At 42.5% G+C, this 20,171-nt stretch overlaps 2 protein-coding genes across 3 annotated transcripts in view; one reads left to right on the top strand and one right to left on the bottom strand.

Annotated features, from left to right (window-relative positions):
- GTF2E2 (general transcription factor IIE subunit 2) overlaps window positions 1-20,171 on the top strand; it is a 93,031-nt gene that overhangs the window by 48,172 nt on the left and 24,688 nt on the right. The window contains exons 7-9 of one of the 2 annotated variants that reach the window (XM_079779281.1): window positions 3,342-3,457; window positions 5,905-6,036; window positions 6,487-7,554. In XM_079779281.1, coding sequence (XP_079635407.1) covers window positions 3,342-3,457; window positions 5,905-6,021 — 233 coding nt within the window. In that variant the 3' untranslated portion in view covers window positions 6,022-6,036; window positions 6,487-7,554. Of the gene's footprint in view, window positions 1-3,341; window positions 3,458-5,904; window positions 6,037-6,486; window positions 7,555-20,171 lie in introns of those variants that run through there. The other variant, XM_079779282.1, reaches the window with a different exon arrangement.
- Window positions 7,688-20,171, bottom strand: part of RBPMS (RNA binding protein, mRNA processing factor) — a 181,915-nt gene continuing 169,431 nt past the window's right edge. Inside the window, exon 9 of the transcript XR_013813888.1 lies at window positions 7,688-20,171. The gene's annotated coding sequence lies outside the window, so the exon portion shown is untranslated.

The following is a 20,171-nucleotide window of genomic DNA, read 5'->3' as shown; positions in this document are numbered from 1 at the left end:
TGGGTAACAATGGTAGCAACAAATTCCAAACTCAGCTCAGGTCCTGACAATGGAATGACCCCACCTCCACACACTAAAGGCCTACCAGAAAGGAAGGCATGCATCTTTCCAGGCACAAAATCTGTTTACCTCAGTCTCAGCTGTCTTACAGAGGATATCCTGTTTTCAAAAAAATTGAGGCATAAAGAGAAACAAGAAAAGCAATGCACTTTTGAGGCCAGGAAATTAACTGATCCATGTTCTTAGGACACAGATATTGGAACTATCAGACATGGAATTTAAAATAACTGATTAATATGTTAAGCCCTCTAGTAGAAGAGGCAGACAACATGTATGACCAGGTAGGATATTTCAGCAGAGAGATATAATCATAAACATAATCAAATGAAAATTCTATAAATGAAAAGCACAATAATGAGATAATGTCTTCAATAAGCTCATCAGTAAACTTGGCATGACCAAGGAAAGAATCTTAACTTTCGGATAGGCCAATACAAATGATCTAAACTGAAATGGCAAAGAGAAAAACATGAAAAATTGCAAACAGCATCCATTAGCTTTGAGATAATATAAAGTGGTCTGAATGTGTAATTAAAATCTCAGAAGAAGAGAAAGAGAATGGGATAGAAAAAGTAATGACCAAGAATTTTCCAAAATTAACAATAGACAACGAAACAAAGATGTGGAAGCACACAAGAGGCAAGATTACCACCCCCCAAACAAATGCTAGAAAAGCTTATATTCATACTGCTGAAAAAATGAAGATGAAAAGAAAATATTGAAGGTAGTCAGAGGAAAAAGCTCATTATAGTGGAAAAAAGGATTATAGCAGACTTCTCATTTGAACCCGTGCAAACCAAAAGACATTGCAGTGATATCTTTTAAGGGCCAAAAGGGAAAAACTTTCAACTCAGAATTCTGTACCCAGCAAAAATAGTCTTTCAAAATGAAAGAGAACTACTTTCAAAGTAATACTCTCTTGACATGACAGAAACTGGGAGAATTCATTATCATCAGACCTGCATTACTAAAAGTACTGAGGATGTTCTTCAGGCAGAAGGGATACTAGACAGTAAGTTGGACCTGTACAAATAAGTGAGAGTACTCTAAATGGAATAAATGAAGGTAAATATAAAATTCATGTCTTTCTAAATTGAAAATGTTAATTTTTAATTAAAAACCTTTTCTTATGTTTAACTGCTCTGAAAGATAGCTGCTTAAAACAAAAATATTAAATGTATTTTATTTTTAAAGTATATGTAATGGTAAAATTTATGACAACAATAGCTCAAAGGTCACGACGGAGTTTACTATTTACTATTACAACATCTTTATATGCGAGCTTGTAGAATTTGCTTGGAATTAGAAAAGCTAGAAGTCCCAACTACCTACCTTTTAGACACACTTTACACATTTTTCTAATTCCAAGCAGGAACTAGAAGCTCCAACCCTCCACACAGTTGAAAGCCGAGTGTAACCCCTCCCTTTTTCATTTTTTTAATATTTATTTTTATTGTTGCAAGTATTACAGATGTCCCCTCTTTCCCCCCAACTGATCTCCCTTTACACTGCTCCCTCCACCCCCACCCCTACCCCCCTTTCACCTCACTATTGTTTGTGTCCATGGGTTATGCATATAAGTTCTTTGGTTAATCTCTTCCCCCACCCCACCCCCAACCCCGCATTGTAACTTTTGACTCCTCAAAAATATAGCTACTAATACCCTACTATTGACTGGGAGCCTTACTGATAAAATAAGCAGTCAGTTAACATATATTTATATGTTATATACTGTATTCTCACAATAAAGTAAGGTAGAGAAAAGAAAATGTTATGAAAAATTTAAGGGGACCCTTTCTAATGCCGGGGATCTTAATCCAGCATCTAGAAGGGTTCAGGAATCTGGAGAAGGTGCTGCATGTAAATTAATAAAGAGACTAGAAATACAATATAAATTTGTAATCCATGGGGGAGCCAGAGGAAGCTTAGCTGTCGTAGCTAAGATCTCCCTATCTCCGGACCCAGGGCTCTTTTTATTTCCACATTTTGCCCTATAGCAAAGTAGATATACATATCAAAGGTAAGGTTTAGTATACAGTAGGCATTGTCAGTTTTGGGGGAATTGCCTTCAGTTGTTCAGGTGTTTGGCCAGCAGGAGGCAATAACATGTAGATTGAAATGCCCTCAGCTGTCTGGCAACAAGCAATCATTTATATAAATTCAGCTTTGGGGGAAATGCTTTCAGCCACTCCAGTAGGCAATAATATGTATCTTTCAGCCCTTGCTGAAGGCTCAAGGTCCACCAACCTTTTGATGCACTTCTTGCATTTATGACCTGCTGGAATTAGCTTCCAGCACCTTTCCCTCTTCTCAATGTGGGAGTCTGGACTTGTTCTTCAATAAACCTCTACCTTTGCTATACCCAAAAAAAAAAAAAAAAAAATAGACATTTTTAATAAGGTTTGTCTGTGAGTTTTTTCAAATTGTCACTGATCTCCAAAAAATTTTTCAATGCATTTATTGAAAGAAGTCTATGTATAGCCCTGGATGGCTTAGCTTAATGGTTAGAGCATCAGCCCATGGACTGAAGGGTCTCCGGTTTGATTGCCGGTTAAGGCTCAATACCCAGTCATACCTTGGTTGCAGGCTCAATCCTTGGCCTCTGTCTGTGTGCATGTGGGAGGCAACCAATCGATGTGTCTCTTGCATAGATGTCTCTCTTTCTCTTTCTATCTTTCCTTTCCCCCACTCCCCCCTCCTGCCCTTCCACTCTCTCTAAAGAAAATCAATGTGAAAAAAATATCCTCAGGTGAGGATTTTAAAAAAAGTCTGCATATAAATGGACCTGTGCAGTTCAAACCCGTGTTGTTCAAGGGTCAGCTGTGATCTGTATAGCTCCTCACTCCATGTAAAACGTTCCCATTGTCCCTATGTGTTTCTTTTTACCAATAGGAGAGGAAATGGAGTACTGAGCTCAGGGGAGATGAGCAGGAATTTGAACTATTTCAGTGCGGAGAACTGATTTGTGTAATAAAAGGAGACTGTGGACTGCCTTTCCTCCCCAGGAAAGCAGGGAGGCCTTTCGCACATGGCCCTTCATTTATAGACTAAAAATAGAACATTACTGATCTGTTCTGTAAGGATGCAGTTCTGTTCTCAGGCCCTTCTGCTGCTCAGTGTCCAGCATTTGAATGTTGTCTCACTTCCTTTGTGTTTATAATGAAATCGCAGATGTGCTAATATAGATCAGGAGAGAGAACATTGAAGCTTGGATTTCCATCACTGCGATGCTGTAGCTTGTAAACATCTATTGTAAAATATCTACTGTCTTGTTGGCACAGAGTTTCAGAAACTGTGGAGGAGTGTCACTGTGGATTCAATGGATGAGGAGAAAATTGAAGAATATCTGAAACGACAGGGTATTTCTTCCATGCAGGAATCCGGACCAAAGAAAGTGGTATGTAACCGCTGGAAAAAAATGTAGTCCTCTGTTCTTTGAACTATTAGCCTGCTTTCTCTTCTCTGAAGAGCAGGTAGTCAGTTCTCCCTTTCAGTTTTTTCTGTGTCCTGATCCATTGATCTTGGTCAGTTGCAAACCAGATCACATGTGGTTTATTGAGGGCCAGCAGATCTCTGCCCTCAAGTGCTGCTCCCCAGGCGTGTGCAAGTTTTCCCCATCTGACCGCCCTATCCTAGTAGTGTCTGCTCTTAAGCTCCAGCCATACCAAACTTTTCTTAGTGCTCACATGTCCTGATTGTGGCCTTTTAAGACTCTAGCCGTCTACCCTACCCCCAGGCCCCTGCTCCAGGGAGCCCCGTTGTGTTGGTGCCTGGCTCTCCCTCAGTCCTGATCACGTTGAATTGTCCTTGTTACCTTCCAGATCCCTCTGAACCAGGTAATACTGTCTTTGTAGCCTAAATTCTGCTCTGAGGAAGGATTTATAATGGGATGAAGACTTGTGAAATGGTCTGCACTGGCTAATAAATAACTGTGCTAGTCCAAGGACAAAGCCTAAATGAGAACTAGTTCACACTTTAGACTCCAGCTGCAGCACCTCTCTCCCTCTTTTTCTGTCCACCACCAGGCTGTGTAACTTGCCTTCTTTCTGACTTTCATGTGTGTGTGTTTCAGTGAATTTTTAGGGCTCCTTAAAAAGGAAGATTTATTGCCAGTGATCTATGTGAATTAGTGTACTTCCAGTGCTTTTGGTTTCAGGTATACTGAAAAGAATAGAGAATAATAATAACAAATCTTCATGTGCTCAAAAAAAAAAAAAAATCTTCATGTGCTTATCTACTTCCTAATTTTGCCATATGTCTGTTTTGCCCTATTTACGTTGGATCTTTTTTATTTATATATGTGTGTGTGTGTGTGTGTGTGTGTGTATACACACACACACACACACTAGTGACCTGGTGCACAAAATTTGTGCACATTAAAAGGGGATTAATTAGAGGAAATAATTTAATATTGCTATTTGCCCTTTCTCTATAATAGAAGTGCCAGAGATGAAAGAAAATTACCGTATTTTCCGGCGTATAAGATGACTGGGCATATAGAAGATTTTCCTGGGTTAAAAAGTCATCTTATACGCCGGAAAACACGGTAGTAAAATGTATATGAAAACCTTCCTCCTGTCAGAGTCTGGGGCTCACCACAGGACCCAGAGGCAAGTCCCCGCCCACCCACGTGCACCTCAAAATGTCATGAGACCCAGACCTGGCCAGCCCTCTCCCCCTGTTGGGCTAGATCCAGACTCGGCCAGTCCCACCCTTGTCAAGCCCTGCCGGGCAGGGGGCATAGCCTCAGGTCCCCTGGCCTGGCACCAGGACGGGGGGGCGTGGCCTGAGGTCCCCCAGCCCAGACCGGGGCGGGGGTGTGCCTTGAGGTCCTCCGTCAAGCCCCGCCAGGTGGGGGGCATGGCCTGAGGTCCCCCGTCAAGGCCCACCAGGTGGGGGGACGCAGCCTCAGGTCCCCCGGCCCAGCACCGGGCGGGGGGTGCAGCCTCAGGTCCCCCGTCGGCCTGAGTTCCCCTGACCCAGCACGGGGGTGCACTTTGAGGTCCCCCGTCAAGCCCCGCCGGGTGGGGGGCATGGCCTGAGGTCCCCTGGCCTGGCGCTGTGGCGGGGGGAGCAGCCTGAGGTCCCCTAGCCCAGCACCAGGACGGGAAGCGCACCTTATGGTCCCCCGTCAAGCCCTGCCGGGTGGAGGACACGGCCTGAGGTCCCCTGTCAAGCCCCACGGGGGCAGGGCAGGGCGTAGCCTCAGGTCCCTGCTGATTGCTCGTTAAGGCTCCTTGTGGGAACTTGGCCTCAGCTGTGGGTGCAGCCATTTTGTGATGGAGTGATGGTCAATTAGCATATTCCCTCTTTATTAGATAGGATTTTTTTTTTTTTAGAGAGAGGAAGTGGGGAGTGAGAGACATCGATGTGAGAGTGCAACATCGATTGGTTTCCTCCTGCTTGCCCCCTAGTGGGGATCAAGCCTGCAACCCAGGCACATGCCCTTGACCAGAAATCGAACCAGCAGATTCCTGGTTCGATGCCCAGCCTACTGAGCAATACTGGCCAGGGCTGAAGTATATATTTTTAAACCAGATAATAGTGATAAAAAACAAAGCTTTACTGCCTCTCTTTTTATTTACTTAGTGCCTAGAATAGTTCTGAGAAGTTGTGCCAACCCATTTATTCCAGGTAGAGGTATATGCAGCATAATAGAAAGCATAGTTTCTTGTTTGTGGTTGGGAGTGTGCTGTGGATTGATATGCATGAAGTTTGGTTACAAAGCAGCAAAATAGGCCAGATACCCCGAATCTCTTGCCGCTGGTTTCTGGGCATCCTGAGTAAATCCTTATGCTTTACCCCTCTGAGAGCTGTTGTTTCTGTTTTTACCTTTTCCTGTAGGCCCCTATCCAGAGAAGGAAAAAGCCTGCTTCACAGAAAAAGCGACGATTTAAGACTCATAACGAACACATGGCTGGAGTGCTGAAGGACTACTCTGACATTGCTCCTGGCAAATAGTGAACAGTTTTGTAGGTGAGCAACGAGTTACAAATACAAAGTCAAGATCTTTCTTGATGATACTGGGATCTGAAGACTGTCTTCCCATTCTACTTCTTAGGACTGAGGAGAGGAGCAGTTCCGTTTACAGAACAAGTGCAAATTACCAGACTCAAAGCTTATTCTAACTGAATAGGCTGATGAGAAATGTGATGTTCCCTGTTAACTTCTCTTACTTCTTGGGGGAGAGGCATGCAGGTGTCTTTGCTGTTTTATCTCTTCTTCTAAGTGGTTCCTGGTTCCATTTTCCCTTTTATTCCTTTAGCACAAGTTTGCAGATAGTCTTGAATGCAATATTTGTTTATTCCAAAGTAACATATTTATAATAAAATCATTGCAGAAGGAATTGCAGAAGTTAGTGAATTAAGTTGTTTCTTTTCATTCTTGGCAATGGCAGTTGGCAGCTCCGGTCTTTAACTCCCACAGGGGGCGTGTTTGGGACGTTGTTGGAGACGGACCTGTGCTGCGTTGCTGAACATACGGAGTTCATAGTTGGAACTCAAAGCGTGCCTTTTGTTAGCCAGTGAAGCAGTAAAGGTACACTACATGTGATTTGTAATGTTTTCTTTTAAAAGGATAATCAGAATTTAGCCTCTTGGATTTTGTCTCACGCCATCAAGGATGGATAGAGTCGTCTTGCCAACCTGAATGTCAGCTTTATAGCCCAACTCTCGGGGCTTGACGGTGAGGTTCCTCTGGTGGAGAGTTTGTCTCCTCATCACTGGGCAAGCTCTTGAGAGCTATTATCAAATACATGGGCTCTTAAGAGTCATGATGCCTTATGGGAAATCTCTATAATCATTCCAGCCTTCTGTAGCAAACTACCCGTTTTACTTAACTGTACTTGTGATACGGTCTGCGGTTGACCATTACAGTCCTCATATCACAAATTAGAATTGTAGTGGATTATAAAAATAAGGTTCGGTGTTCTCAAAAAAGGTGCCATGGTATCCTAAAGCAGTAAGTACTTTGTGCAGATGACAAGGAGTCCTTTTGCAGCTTTAGTTCTTTTTATCCCTTCTGTTTACTTCTTACCTGCATCTACAGAGTCCTTGTTTACCTCTTTTTTTTTTTTTTATAAATATATATTTTTTATTGATTTCAGAGAGGAAGGGAGAGAGATAGAAACATCATTGATGAGAGAGAATCATCGATCGGCTGCCTCCTGCACGCCCCCCACTGGGGGGGATCGAGCCCACAACCTGGGCATGTGCCCCCAGCCAGAAATGAACCTGGGACCCTTTAGTCCGCAGGCCGACGCTCTATCCACTGAGCCAAACCGGCCAGGGCTGTTTACCTCTTTCTTACATCCAAGCCCCAAAACATGGCATGAGAATATGTAAAACATGGGAAACTTGCTGGTCTAGCTTTATATCAGAGGTGTTTTGGCAAGTAAGGTGGAGCTTTAATGTCTTAAGGTATAAAACTAGTAAAAATTGCCGAAACCGGTTTGGCTCAGTGATAGAGCGTCGGCCTGCGGACTGAAAGGTCCCAGGTTCGATTCCGGTCAAGGGCATGTACCTTGGTTGCGGGCACATCCCCAGTAGGGGTTGTGCAAGAGGTGGCTAATCGATGTTTCTCTCTCATCGATGTTTCTAACTCTCTATCCCTCTCCCTTCCTCTCTGTAAAAAATCAATAAAATATATATATTTTAAAAAAATAATAAAACTAGTAAAAATTTTTCTGTAAAAATCTGGAGCTAGCTTATCTCCAAGTATGCCTACTTTTCGTGGTCTCTACACACCATCCTTTTGTTTTGTTTTTCCAGTCTTACTGAGATATAATTGACCTACAGCTCTGTACAAGTTTAAGGTGTAAAGCATAATGGTTTTACATATATCATGAAATTGTTACTACAATAAGTCTAGTTAACATCCATCATCCCATTATAGATACCAAAAATGGTTTTGTTTGTGATGAGAAATCTTAGGATTTACTCTCTTTTTTAAAAAAAATATATTTTTATTGATTTCAGAGAGGAAGGGATAGGGAGAGATAGAAACATCAATGATGAGAGAGAATCATTGATCAGGTGCCTACTGCACGCCCCCCACTGGGGACCGAGCCCGCAACCGATATATGCACCCTTGACTAGAATCGAACCCAGGACCCTCCAGTCCACAGGCCAACACTCTATCCACTGAGCCAAACCAGCCAGGGCAGGATTTACTCTCTTAAAGTTCATATACCAAACAGCAGTGTTAACTGTAGTCATCATGTTGTACATTATTATATCCCTTATACTTAAAACTGAAAATTTGTACCTTTTAACTATTCCTCTCTATTCCTCTCTCACCTCTGGTAACCACATCTGATCTCTTTTTGATGAGTTTGGATTTTATTTTAGATTCCACATGTAAGTGCGATCGTACAGTACTTGTCTTTTTCTGCCTGATTTATTTCACTTAGTATACTGCCTTCAAGGTCCATCCATGTTGTTGCAAATAGCAGGATTTCCTACCTTTTTTATGGCTGAGTAGTATTCCACTGTGTATATATACACATCATCTTTATACATTCATCTGTTGATGGACACTTACGTGTTTTCATATCTTGGCTGTTGTAAATAATGCTGCTCTGTACATGGGGATGCAGATATCTATTCAATATAATGTTTTTATTTCCTTCAGAAATATTCCCAGAAGTGGAATTGTTGGATCATATGATTATTTTTTTTTCTTTTGGTGTGTGGGTGTTTTTGTTTGTTTTTTATTCTAGAGAGACAGGAAGGGAGAGAGAGAAACATCAATTGGCCACCTCCCACACCTGCCCAACCCTAAGATAAAACCTGCAACCCTGGTATGTGCCGAGAATTGGGAATCTAACCTGAGACCTTTCTGGTGCATGAGACGACCCTCCAACTGACTGAGGCACTCAGCCAAGGAGTAGGGTGGTTCTACTTTTAATTTTTTGAGGAAACTCATTAGGTTTCCATAGTGGCTGTACCAGTTGACAGTTTCATCAACTGTATTCAGGGGTTCCCTCCTCTCCACATCCTTGCCACCTTTTGTTATCTCTTGATTTTTTTTTTTTCTCTTGATTTTTTTTTATGCCAATCATTCCAACAGGCTTGAGGAGATATCTCATTGTAGTTTTGATTTGCATTTCCCTAATGATTTAGTGATGTTTGAGCATCTTTTCATATACATGTTGGCCATATTTATATCTTTGGAGATATGTTTATTCAGGTCCTTTGTCCATACAGCAGTGTTATTTTTTTTTTTTTTGCTATTGATTTGTATGAGTTACTTATATATTTTGGATATAAACCCCTTATCAGATACATGGCTTGAAATATTTCTTCCTGTTCTATAGGTTGTCTTTTCATTTTGTTAATTTTTTTTGCTGGGCAGAAACTTTTTGTTTGATGTAGTTCCACTTGTCTAATTTTTATTTTGTTGCTTGTGCTTTCTTTGGTTGTCATCTAAAATGTGATTGTCAAGACTCATGTCAAGTACCTTTTAAAAAAATGTTTTTTATTGAATTCAGAAATAGGAAGGGAGAGGGAGAGAGAGAGAAACATCGATTGGCTCCTGTGTTTTATTCTAGGAGCTTTAAGATTTCTGTTCTTACATGACTGTGGCTTTATAATTTAGCTTGAAATCAGGAAGTGTGATGCCTTCTGCTTTATTCTTCTTAGGATTGCTTTGGCTACTTGGGCACATTTGTGTTTTATATAAATATTAGGATTGTTTTTATACTTCTGTAGAAAATGCCACTGGAATTTTGATAGGAATTGCATTAAATCTATAAATGGCTTTGGGTAGTCTGGACATTTTAATGTTATTTTTTCAATCCATGAACATGGGATATCTTTCCATTTATTTGTGTCTTCAATTTCTTTTATCAGTGTTATGTAATTTTCAGTGTGGAGATCTTTAACCTCCTTGGTTAAATTTATTTCTAAGTATTTCATATTGTTTTCCATACTATTGTAAATGGGGTTATTTTCTTTATTTCTTTTTAGATAAGTTATTGTTAGTGTATAGGAATGTTATTGATTTTGTATGTTAATTTGGTATGCTGCAACTTTATTGATTTTTTTTTATTAGATTGAATAGTGTTTTTTTGGTGGGTTCTTTAGAATTTTCTCTATATAAAATCATATCATCTTCAAGTAGAAACAATTTTACTTCTTCCTTTTATTTGTTCTGGTGCTTTTTATTTCTTTTTTTCTCACCTGATTGTTTTGGCTAGGAATTTCTGTTCTGTGTTGAGTAAGTGGTGAGAGTGGGCACTCTTAGAATAAAAGCTTTCATTGTTTCTTCATTGAGTGTGATGTTAGCACTAGGCTTGTCATGTATGGCCTTTATTATGTTGAGGTATGTTCCCGTTTTATTAAGAGTTTTTGTCATGAACAGATACTGAGTTCTGTCAAATGCTTTTTCTGTGTCTTTTGAAATAATCATTGGATGTTTTTCTGCCATTGTATTAATGTGATTTATCACATTGATTTGCATACATTAAACCATTCTTGCATCCAGATATAAATTCCACTTGGTCATAATAAATGATCTTCTTAATATGCTGCTGAATTTAGTTTCCTAATACTTTATTGAGAATTTTTGAATCTGTATTCATGAGGGATAGTGGTGTGTAATTTTCTTTTCTAAAAAAAGAAAATTTGTCTTTGGTATTGGAGTAATGCTGGCCTTGTAAAATGAGTTTGGGTGTGTTCCCTTCTCTTTGATTTTTTTGAAGAATATGAGAAAATTGGCATTAATTCTTTAAATGTTTGGTAAAATTCACCTGGGGAGCTACCTGGTCTTGAGCTATCCTTTATTGGGAGATTTTTTATTACTGAGTCAATCTCCTTACTAGTGATGGGTCTGTTCAGATTTTCTGTTTCTTCCTGATGTCATTCTTGGTAGTATGTTTCTAAGAATTTTTCCATTTTTTTTCTAGTTTGTTAGAGTATGCTTATAGTATAGTAGCCTCTCATGATTCTTTGTATTTTTGTGGTATAAGTTGTAATGTCTCCTTTTTCATATATAATTTTGTTGATTTGGGTCCTCTCTTTTTTTCAAAGAAAACCAACTCTTAGTTTTGTTAATCTTTCCTGGTGTTTTCCTATTCCCTATTTCATTATTTCTTTCCTTCTGTTAAGTTTGGGATCTGTTTGTTCTTTTTCTAGTTCCTTAAGGCATAGAGTTGTTTATTTGACTCTTAGAACTGCTTTTGCTGCCTCCCATAAGCTTTGATATATTGTGTTTCCATTTTCATTTATCTCAAGATACTTCTTTGTTTCTCCTTTAATTTCTTCTTTGATCCATTGCTTATTCAAGAGAGTGTTGTTTAATTTCCACTTATTTGTGGATTTTCCAGTTTTCTATTATTGATTTCCATTTTTATACCATTGTGGTCACAGAAGATACTTTGTATGATTTCAGTCTTCTTCTTGATTTTGCTAAGGCTTGTTTTGTGGCCTAACATATGGCTTATTCTAGAAAATGTTCCATGCGTACTTGATAAGAATGTGTATTCTGCTGTTATCTGCTAGAATGTTTTATAAATATGCCTGTTATTCAATTTGCTCTATAGTGTTGTTGATATCCACTGTTTCCTTATTGATTCTCTGTCTGGATGATCTAGCCATTATTGAGAGTGGGTATTAAAGTTCTCAACTATTATTGTACTGCTTTTTTTTATCTTTTTAGTTCTGTTAATTTTTTATTTACGGTATATATTTGGGTGCTCTGATGTTAGATGTATAAATGTTTATAATTTTCATATTTTCTTGATGGATTGATTGATTCCTTTATCATTATATAATGTTCTTCTTTGTCTCTTTTTACCATTTTTAGTTTAAAGTTTATTTTGTCCGATGTAAGTGCAGCTGTGCCTGCTTTCTTTTGATACCATTTGCTTAAAGTATCTGTTTCCATTCCTTCACTCTCAGTCTGTATGTATTGTTAAGGCTTAATGAGTCTCTTGTAGGCATTTTGGATCTTGTTTGCTTATTTCAGCCATTCTTTGTATTTTGGTTGGATAATTTAATCCATTTACATTTATTGATAGGTAAGGACTTACTGGCTTTCGTGGTTTTCTGGCTGTTTTGTAGATCCATTGTTCCTGTTTAATATCCTGTGGTCCTTTTTGTGTTTTGATTCCTTTTGGTATCAGTATGCTTTGACTTTATGTTCTTTTGTGTAATTACTACAGGTTTTTCCCTAATGTTACCATGAGGCTTACATAAAATATCTGAAATGGGTAATGCTTCCAATTAGTTTCCCTTCCTGGTGCAGTGGGAGAACCAACTCCAAAGCTGAGAAGGCTCTTTATGATCTTGACTCAAGCTGATGTGCCTCAAGTTCTCTGGCCAAATAGGACACTAGATTTTCACTGCAGACTTAACAGCTTTGCCTACCAGACTCTCTGAGCATTGTGGGCTATGCAACTTTATAGGTGTTCTGGCCAGGTTTTCTAGTCACGTGGGGCTGGGAGCTTCACTCAGCGATGATGGCACGGGAAGTTTCCAGGTTGCCTTGATCAGGACTTCTGGTTGGGAGGAGGCAGGAGCAACACTCAGCAGTGGGTGGGTCCATGACTTAACTCCCCGGCCTGGGCAGAGCCGGGAACCCTACATATGTGGCACTAGCTTGGCAGGTGATCAGCTCTGCTTGCCTCTGATCTGCTCCAGCGTTGCTGGACTACGCAGCTTCTAAGTGTTGTTGCCAGTCTTTCTGTTGACTCAGCCCCCTGCCTGGGCAAGGGCAGAGCAGGCTCAGGGCTAGCAAACCTCTTAGTCCAAGGACCAAATCAGGCAGACCTGCACCTGTTCATTTCCCTGGTAGGACTGTGACATCTACTTGTTCTACAGATGAACAAATATGCTGGTTGGGTTATTACAGTCATGAGCTGCTTAACAACAGGGATACTTTCTGAGAAGTGTATTGTTAGGTAGTTTCATTGTTGTGGAAACATAACAGTGTACTTACACAAAGGTAGGTGCCATAGCCTACGACTGCAATTGTATGTGCTATACACTTGTACCACTGGTAATGCATTAGACTTGTTTACACCAGCATTGCCACAAACACGAGTCATGCATTGCACTACATTGGCTATAATGTCACTAGGCAATAGAAAATTTTCAGCTCCATTATCTTATGAGACCACTATCTATCTATATGTAGTCTGTTGTTGACCAAAATGTCATTATGCTATGCATGATTACTTGGGCACTGCAGGTAGGAATTCAGTCTGCCAAGAACTCAGTGCTGGTTGTTGCAACCCTTCTCCCCTTCTCTGCCACAATCGGATTCCCAGTGGTTAAATTTTCCTGCAGTCCTGAGGGTGAGGTCGAAGGGGGGCTCCTAAGAAGTGACTCAACGCTGGGGCAGGTGGATGTCCGTCCTGGCGCTCTTTCCTCTAGAGGAACTGGAGGCTTAGGGGAGACCTCGGCGTGGTGCTGCTGTGGCCTGGACGATGCTGTCAGTGTGTACCTGCTCCCTGTACCTTCTGATGTAGTCTGCCTTGGTCTCTGTGGAGCAGGGGAGTGCTTCAGCATCACCCTGTGTTCTAAAACTCTCAGTGGTGTCTCCTCCATAAATAGTTGTTAGTTATTCTTATGAGGGGGAACAAAGTCAGGAACAACCTATGTTGTCATATTGGGGGCATCACCTGTCACCATCTGTTTTGTTGATTATGTTTGGAAATGCATTTTGGATATCTCAGACACTTTGTCTTGTTTTGCAAGGAGACAGACATCAAGGCCTCCATCACCGGTTTTAAGATAAGATGCTTTCCTGCCAGTTGTGTGTTACCAGTGGTTTCTAGCTACGCCTGTGCTCATCAGTATTTTGTGTGCTTGCCTTAGAGTTAATTTCAGTTATTTGTCCAAAATCATTTCAGAAATGAGGAAATTGAGATTTAGAGAAATAAGACTTCTTACTAAATTGTCACACTTGTAAATTCTGTAGCTTTACCTCATTCACTTGCACTTCTTGTGGTAAGCTTTGATGTCCTTTGTCTCCTACATGGAGTGGAAATGCCTCCATATGCCCCATGTTGAGGTACTGGGTCGTCTGGTGACGTGGGGAGGAGTATAGTCTTTGTAGGAAATTGTGATAGCCCAGTTGTGTTTGAAGGTTGTAGTAATAAGAAAGAAGAGTCTTTTACCAGTTCTTGTCTAAAAACATATCCACCAGAAATTTGAGCTAAAGTTGTAGTCATATTCTTGTCTCTGCCCCTTTCTGCTGCATCTGCTGGCCATTTAGAAATAAGTGGAAGCAAGCAGGCATGGCTGGTGCATTAACAGGTTAGTCTGTGTGTATTTTGATCTATAATTCATCACAGTCATTTGAGGCTTTTAAAAGGGGATAGCTATAGTTGAGCCTAGACCAAGTGTAAAAGATGAACCTTTGGCTACTGCTGTTACATCCTGTAAGTGTGGCCAGATGATGGTGGGACTTAGGGGACAGGAGCACCCGATACGTGTGGAGTAGAGGATTAGCAAGGAAGCAGTGCAGGGCCACCCGCTGCTTGCATTCCAGGTTCATAGGGAGGCCCTGCTGCTGTGCAGCCCTGGGTTGCTTCTGTGAGCTGTTGAACACCACTGGCAGAAGAATGCTCTGAGTGTGGCACTTGGGCATTTGGATTTATAAATTCCCCAATTGTTATTAGCTGACTGTTTTCCGAGTCCCCTCTTCCCTCTAGCCATTGTTTTTACTTGCAAACAATTCACTTATGGGAGAGATTTGGGGTTGTCTAAGGTTTCACTGGCTGTTCTTAACAAGCCAGGCCCAGCATTGGTGCCCTGTGGCAAGGCTGGAATACTGTGCTGGAGACAGCAGGAGTGACCTGCATCAATGGATTGTGGTCCTCGGGGCTTCGTGTAGGACAGTCATCTCTTTCCCAGTGTGTTTTGATGCTTCTCCTGAGAAAGCAGAAATTCCATGGGAGGTGGAGTGATGTAGGAGGACCAAGAACCTCAGGAAACCAGTTCACAGACAAATTAGACCTTAGAACCCCTGACCCAGCGTGTGTGTGTGTGTGTGTGTGTGTGTGTGTGTGTGTGTGTGTGTGTAGGGAACATACTTTGGAAACAGGTAGACTAGACCCTGGCATTGTGCTTTTGACCTTCCTTCTGGCCATAGTTAAAATAAGAAAAGCACATTTTCCTTTATAAAAGGATTTCCATTAAAAATAAATCTGCTGGTGCCCTCCAGCAGAGTGGCAAGGCCGCCGTCATAGGCCCCTTTGGACAGTTAGGCCCGTAGAACTGGTCCAGCTCCCCTGGTTTGGAGGCAAGCCAGCACATTCCTGTGACTTAAACCATGTGGTTTCAAGACCCTGTGAGAACCCAGTGAATTTCAGCCACCCAGAATTTTGCAGGGGTCATGCTTCAAAGGACATTCAATCCAAACTTACCTTAAAATCTTAAAATAAGTGAAAACACAGAAAGGTACTAACAGGAGAGAACTGAGTAACTGTAGCCTGAATTAGGCAGGACCTGCTCCACAAACACCCAGGAGCAGGTTTATCTTGCACTTGACTATTCTAACAATTTGAACTTTCTTGCTGAGCCCCTCCCTCTCACCCAAGCCCTGCTGCATTCTAGTTTTAGGGGGAAAGTGCTCTTTTGAACTGGTAAATTTTACCTTGAGCTTCATTTCTTTCAATTTAGGGAGGTCTTTTTGCTCTGAAGACAAGTTTGGGTTGAATTTAAGCCTCTGGCCTAAGTTTCTGACTTAATTGTGTTAATTGGCATGGTCAGGGTTTCACTTGAATTTTAAGCGAGAGATGTGTGTGAGCAGTGGTGTGTGGAAGGCTTCACTGTTGTCCTACGCATGGGCATAGTGTGTTACGGTTTGTAGGAAAGGACTTTTCCCCTCACTTATAAAGCAGGGATCAGTGTGGTGGGTACCCTGGAAGTACTGGTGAAATAGAACTTGCTGGTTTACTGGAGAGCTGTGAAGAGAGGGTAAAACGAGAAAGAATGTTCATGACATCTTGGCATCTTTGGGTTGTGGGATTGTAGGAGAGCCAGGCCAGTTTAGGAAAGGGTTAATACTATTTAGTTCCATCTAGGAGGGCCTGTAGCAGAGGCAGACAAGAGCTTCACTGTGGCAGTTTAAAAATTTCCCAGTTTGGGGCCTTATTCAATTAGCTGATTTCATATGGTTTTCAGTATTCACAGTCCTTAGTTTTAGTGTAGGTGTTTTGAATACCAGTATTTCAGGTAACACCTCACTAGTGACAGCTATTCTCCTGCCTTCCAAGAATCCTATCTAATAAAGAGGGAATATACTAATTGACCCTCACGCCATCGCAAAGATGGCGGCGCCCACAGCCAATAAGGAGGGAATATGCTAATTGACTGCCACACCCTCAAAGATGGCAGCGCCCAGTCCCTTCAGCCCCACCGTGCGCCTGCCTCCAGAGTTCCCCAGTCCCCTCAGCCCCCCAGGGCCAGCCCAAGGCGCAGGCAAGCCTCGGCTATCAGCTGCCTAGCTGCCCAGGGCTGGCCCGAGGTGCAGGCAAGCCTTGGATGGCAGCTGCCCAGCCGCCCAGGGCCACCCGAGGCTCAGGTAACCAGGGCCGGCTGAGGCTTGCGCTGCCGGCAGTGGCAGCAGCAGAGGTGTGATGGGGCGTCGCCTTCTCCTGATCACTGGGTCGCCTCCCGCCCCTGAGGGCTCCCGTACTGTGAGAGGGGGCAGACTGGGCTGAGGGAACCCCCCCCTCCAGTGCATGAATTTCCATGCACTGGGCCTCTAGTGCTATATAATTGTTTGTCATGGGATAGAGTGGATTTAGAGTTGAAGAGTAAGACCAGTCATGTACCAACACTCTTAAAACGGTGAGGATGCTCCGTTCAGTAGCAGCTGGACATCTTAGTGATGTGGCAGGCCGTAGGGAATGTGCACATATTCCTAGCACTAAGCACGCTTGCTCAAAGCTCCTAGAAATGCCGGGTTGATTCCTCTGTCACCCTGACAGACACCAAGAATCCTTGTGTATTGAGATAAAGAACTCGAGGATATTAGCCAGCCTGCTTCATCCTCAGGAATGTTCCTTATGCCACACAACTCAGGACCCAAAGATGCCGTGGGGTGCTGGGGTTCGGGGAACCTCAGAGATGAGAGCAGTGAGACTTACACATTGGTCCCATAGACAGTCCAGCATATGTATAAACATTGGGTCTAGTGAGTTTGAAGCTTAGATATGATTAACTGGAGTTGACTTTCATTTTCTAAGTTCTTTTAATTTGTAATTTTGTTAGAGGCAGAAGACATAGCATAGCATTTAATGTTAGAAGTCAGTTTAGTCTTATGTTCACAAGGGCAGGTCTTCACCTCCCAATAGAGGGTTTGCTTGGTAATGAAAGAAAAAAAATTGGCTTAGTTCCCATTTTTGTGGCGCCTACAAACTGGGACAGTGTAATGTAAGCAAGAGGGAACAAACAGACCTGATTTTTCATATCCCAAGTTCCCAATTCTAGGCACTCTTCATTCCTGCCTGTGGAGTGACAGAAAAGGCAGTTTTCAGACTTTAATGAAGCTGGTACCCAGCTGAGTGGTCAGTGGGAACATACCAAGTTCATAAGCACCAGGTAGGCTTGCCCCTTGCACATCACTGATGACCATCAGTGTGGTGATGCCTGGAGCACCCATTCATCCGTCCCAAGTGCCTTGTTCAGGCAGTGGCTGGATGAGGGTGGCCCAAGGTAGACAGGAGAGGCAGTAAATCTTCAGGGGGTGAAGCCCTTAATTCCTAGGCTGACCTGCTAACCTCTGGTGCCTCTGAGTAGGAAGTCCCAGATGGGCTGAAGCCAGAGCCGCATGATCAAGCCTGTCCTGGAGCCATTGGCATGGCCTCTGCAGCCTGGGGAGAGCTGAGGTGGTTTTCTGCTGCTACGCCTGGGCTCCAGGGTATTGGAAGGCTGCGATGGGGACCTGCTTTTGGTGATGGTCTCCTCTGCAAAAGGGATGTGAGATCCACACCACCAGACCAATAATGTCAGTGCCCAACAAGACTTGCAGTTACTAGTTGGAACTGAGCACTGTGGTTTCCCCCTTCTGGGGCAAGAGGGGTTGGTGAGAGTGTATAGAAGAAATGCTTTTATCATCTTGGCTACCAATGCTTGGTTATCAATTGTATTTTAAGTTAGCAGGCACCATAAATGACTACAGATTTCAGATAATCTGAGGCTGTTTCTAGGCTGAGGTGGATGTGGAGTCAGTAAAAGGCATCAATAAAGAGGTTGTGCACTTACCAGGAGCGCCTCCAGCAGGTCAGGAAGGGCCATGGCCTAGGGCAGTGGTCGGGAAACTCTTTAGTCAACAGAGCCAAATATCAACAGTTCAACGATGGAAATTTCTTTTGAGAGCCAAATTTTTTAAACTTCTTCTAACGCCACTTCTTCAAAATAGACTCGCCCAGGCCGTGGTATTTTGTGGAAGAGCCACACTCACGGGGCCAAAGAGCCACATGTGGCTCGCGAGCCGCAGTTTGCCGACCACGGGCCTAAGGCATCAGTGTCGCTCACCACGTGGCCACAACAGGGCCTCTGTGGTGGTTATTGTCTGGCTCTCCCAGGCCTGTTTTCTCTTTAGTCTCTCTGCCCTGGCTCTGTCGAGATCTTAGAAGGCGGTAAAGAAATCTGCCTGCCGGTCCTTGGCTACAGTGTGGTTTGCTCTTGGTTAATCTTGTAAAAAGAAATTTGCCAAGCAATGGTGTGACAGCTAGGATAAGCACTTTATTTTTTAAAATGACAATAGAAAAGTACCTTTAAACAGTGTATAAAAGCATAGTAGACTGTGTGAAAGTTGCTGCTTTCCTTAGAAACGAGTGTAGAAGTCTCACCGAGAGCCAGGTGTGCTGCAGGCCTCCAGGGTTTGAACACAGCCGCCCATGCCGCTGTCAGTGCCCTGGGCCTCATCTGTGAAGGCAAGAGGCCTCTTTCCTGGCCCTTCTTGTTTTTTGTGTGATGACCCTTAAAAGCTTCTTGACATGTTTATTTCTAATGGAAAACAATGCAACAAACCCTAACCCAACCATAGAATCATTAAAACATTGAAGTCTGTAGCACAACATGAGCAGGTCAGTTAAGATTAAGATCATGTTTTGGCAGATCAGCAGTTGAAATTCTTAGGTCAATATATATTTTTACACCTGGCTCTTCTATAAAACGAGGGGGAAACTGAGCTGTCAAGACTCTGGAAATGTGTCAGCTTACGATGCAAGACTGAAGTGAAGAAGTCTTAACGCAGTATTCATTCCAAACGCCCGCTGACTGTGCCATCTCCATGGGCTGGTGTGGTGCAAGCACCCCAGTGAGTGCATAGGGTTAAAAATCACGTTTTGAATGGCTCATGGGCATGGTGCTGCCAGCACCAGCTCAGCCAGTATTTTGCAATATCACTTAGGAGACATGAGCTGCCCACTGCAGCTCTGCAGGATGGCAAAGCCAGCTTCCTGAGGGAGCTCTGGCCGCCTACAGTCAAGGTTTCCCTCCTCAGTGAGACAGACTGTTACCTCTGGAGCTGCCAGGGCTCTCTCAGGGACCCCTCTCTTCAGGGAAAGGCTCCTTTGCCCAGCTGTGAGCGTGTCACTATGGTAGCAGCTCCTGGAGGCTTGCGATGGTCTTGCAGGGTGTCCTAGACCTGCCAGCGCACACCTTGTACTGCAGACAGCACAGCCCTGTATCATCTAACTCCACGTTTCTCATTCCCCCGGACTCAGGCCCGGCACAGATTTCTATACATTAACAATATGGTTCTGGAAATTTTCATATTTAAAAGCATGCCTCAAACATGCAGCTTATATTAGAAAAAATAGGTATTTTTAATTACAGGCATTCAAAACTCAAGCACAAAAATTGTGTTCCAACCCAGTGTAAGATCATCCTATCATATTTCAGTGTTTGGTATAAAAATACTCTTGGTTTATGTTGACATCTTTTATGTTTCATTTGAAAATATCTCCAAACTGTACAGAAATGGACGTCAGGCCATGCATTCACAAATAACACACTATTTCTTACAATTATACAGTGTAAAAGAGTAAAACATTTTTATTATATTTTTTTCTTCAAGAAAAACAGATGTGTGATAGAGGCTGTGGCAAAGTCTTGAAGGGATCAAAACTGGGCAAGGTTTTTTCAAGC

The sequence above is a fragment of the Cnephaeus nilssonii genome, assembly GCF_951640355.1.
Source record: "Cnephaeus nilssonii genome assembly, chromosome: 8".
NCBI classification, from domain to species: Eukaryota; Metazoa; Chordata; class Mammalia; order Chiroptera; family Vespertilionidae; genus Cnephaeus; species Cnephaeus nilssonii.
This window is presented reverse-complemented; position numbering and strand designations above follow the sequence as displayed.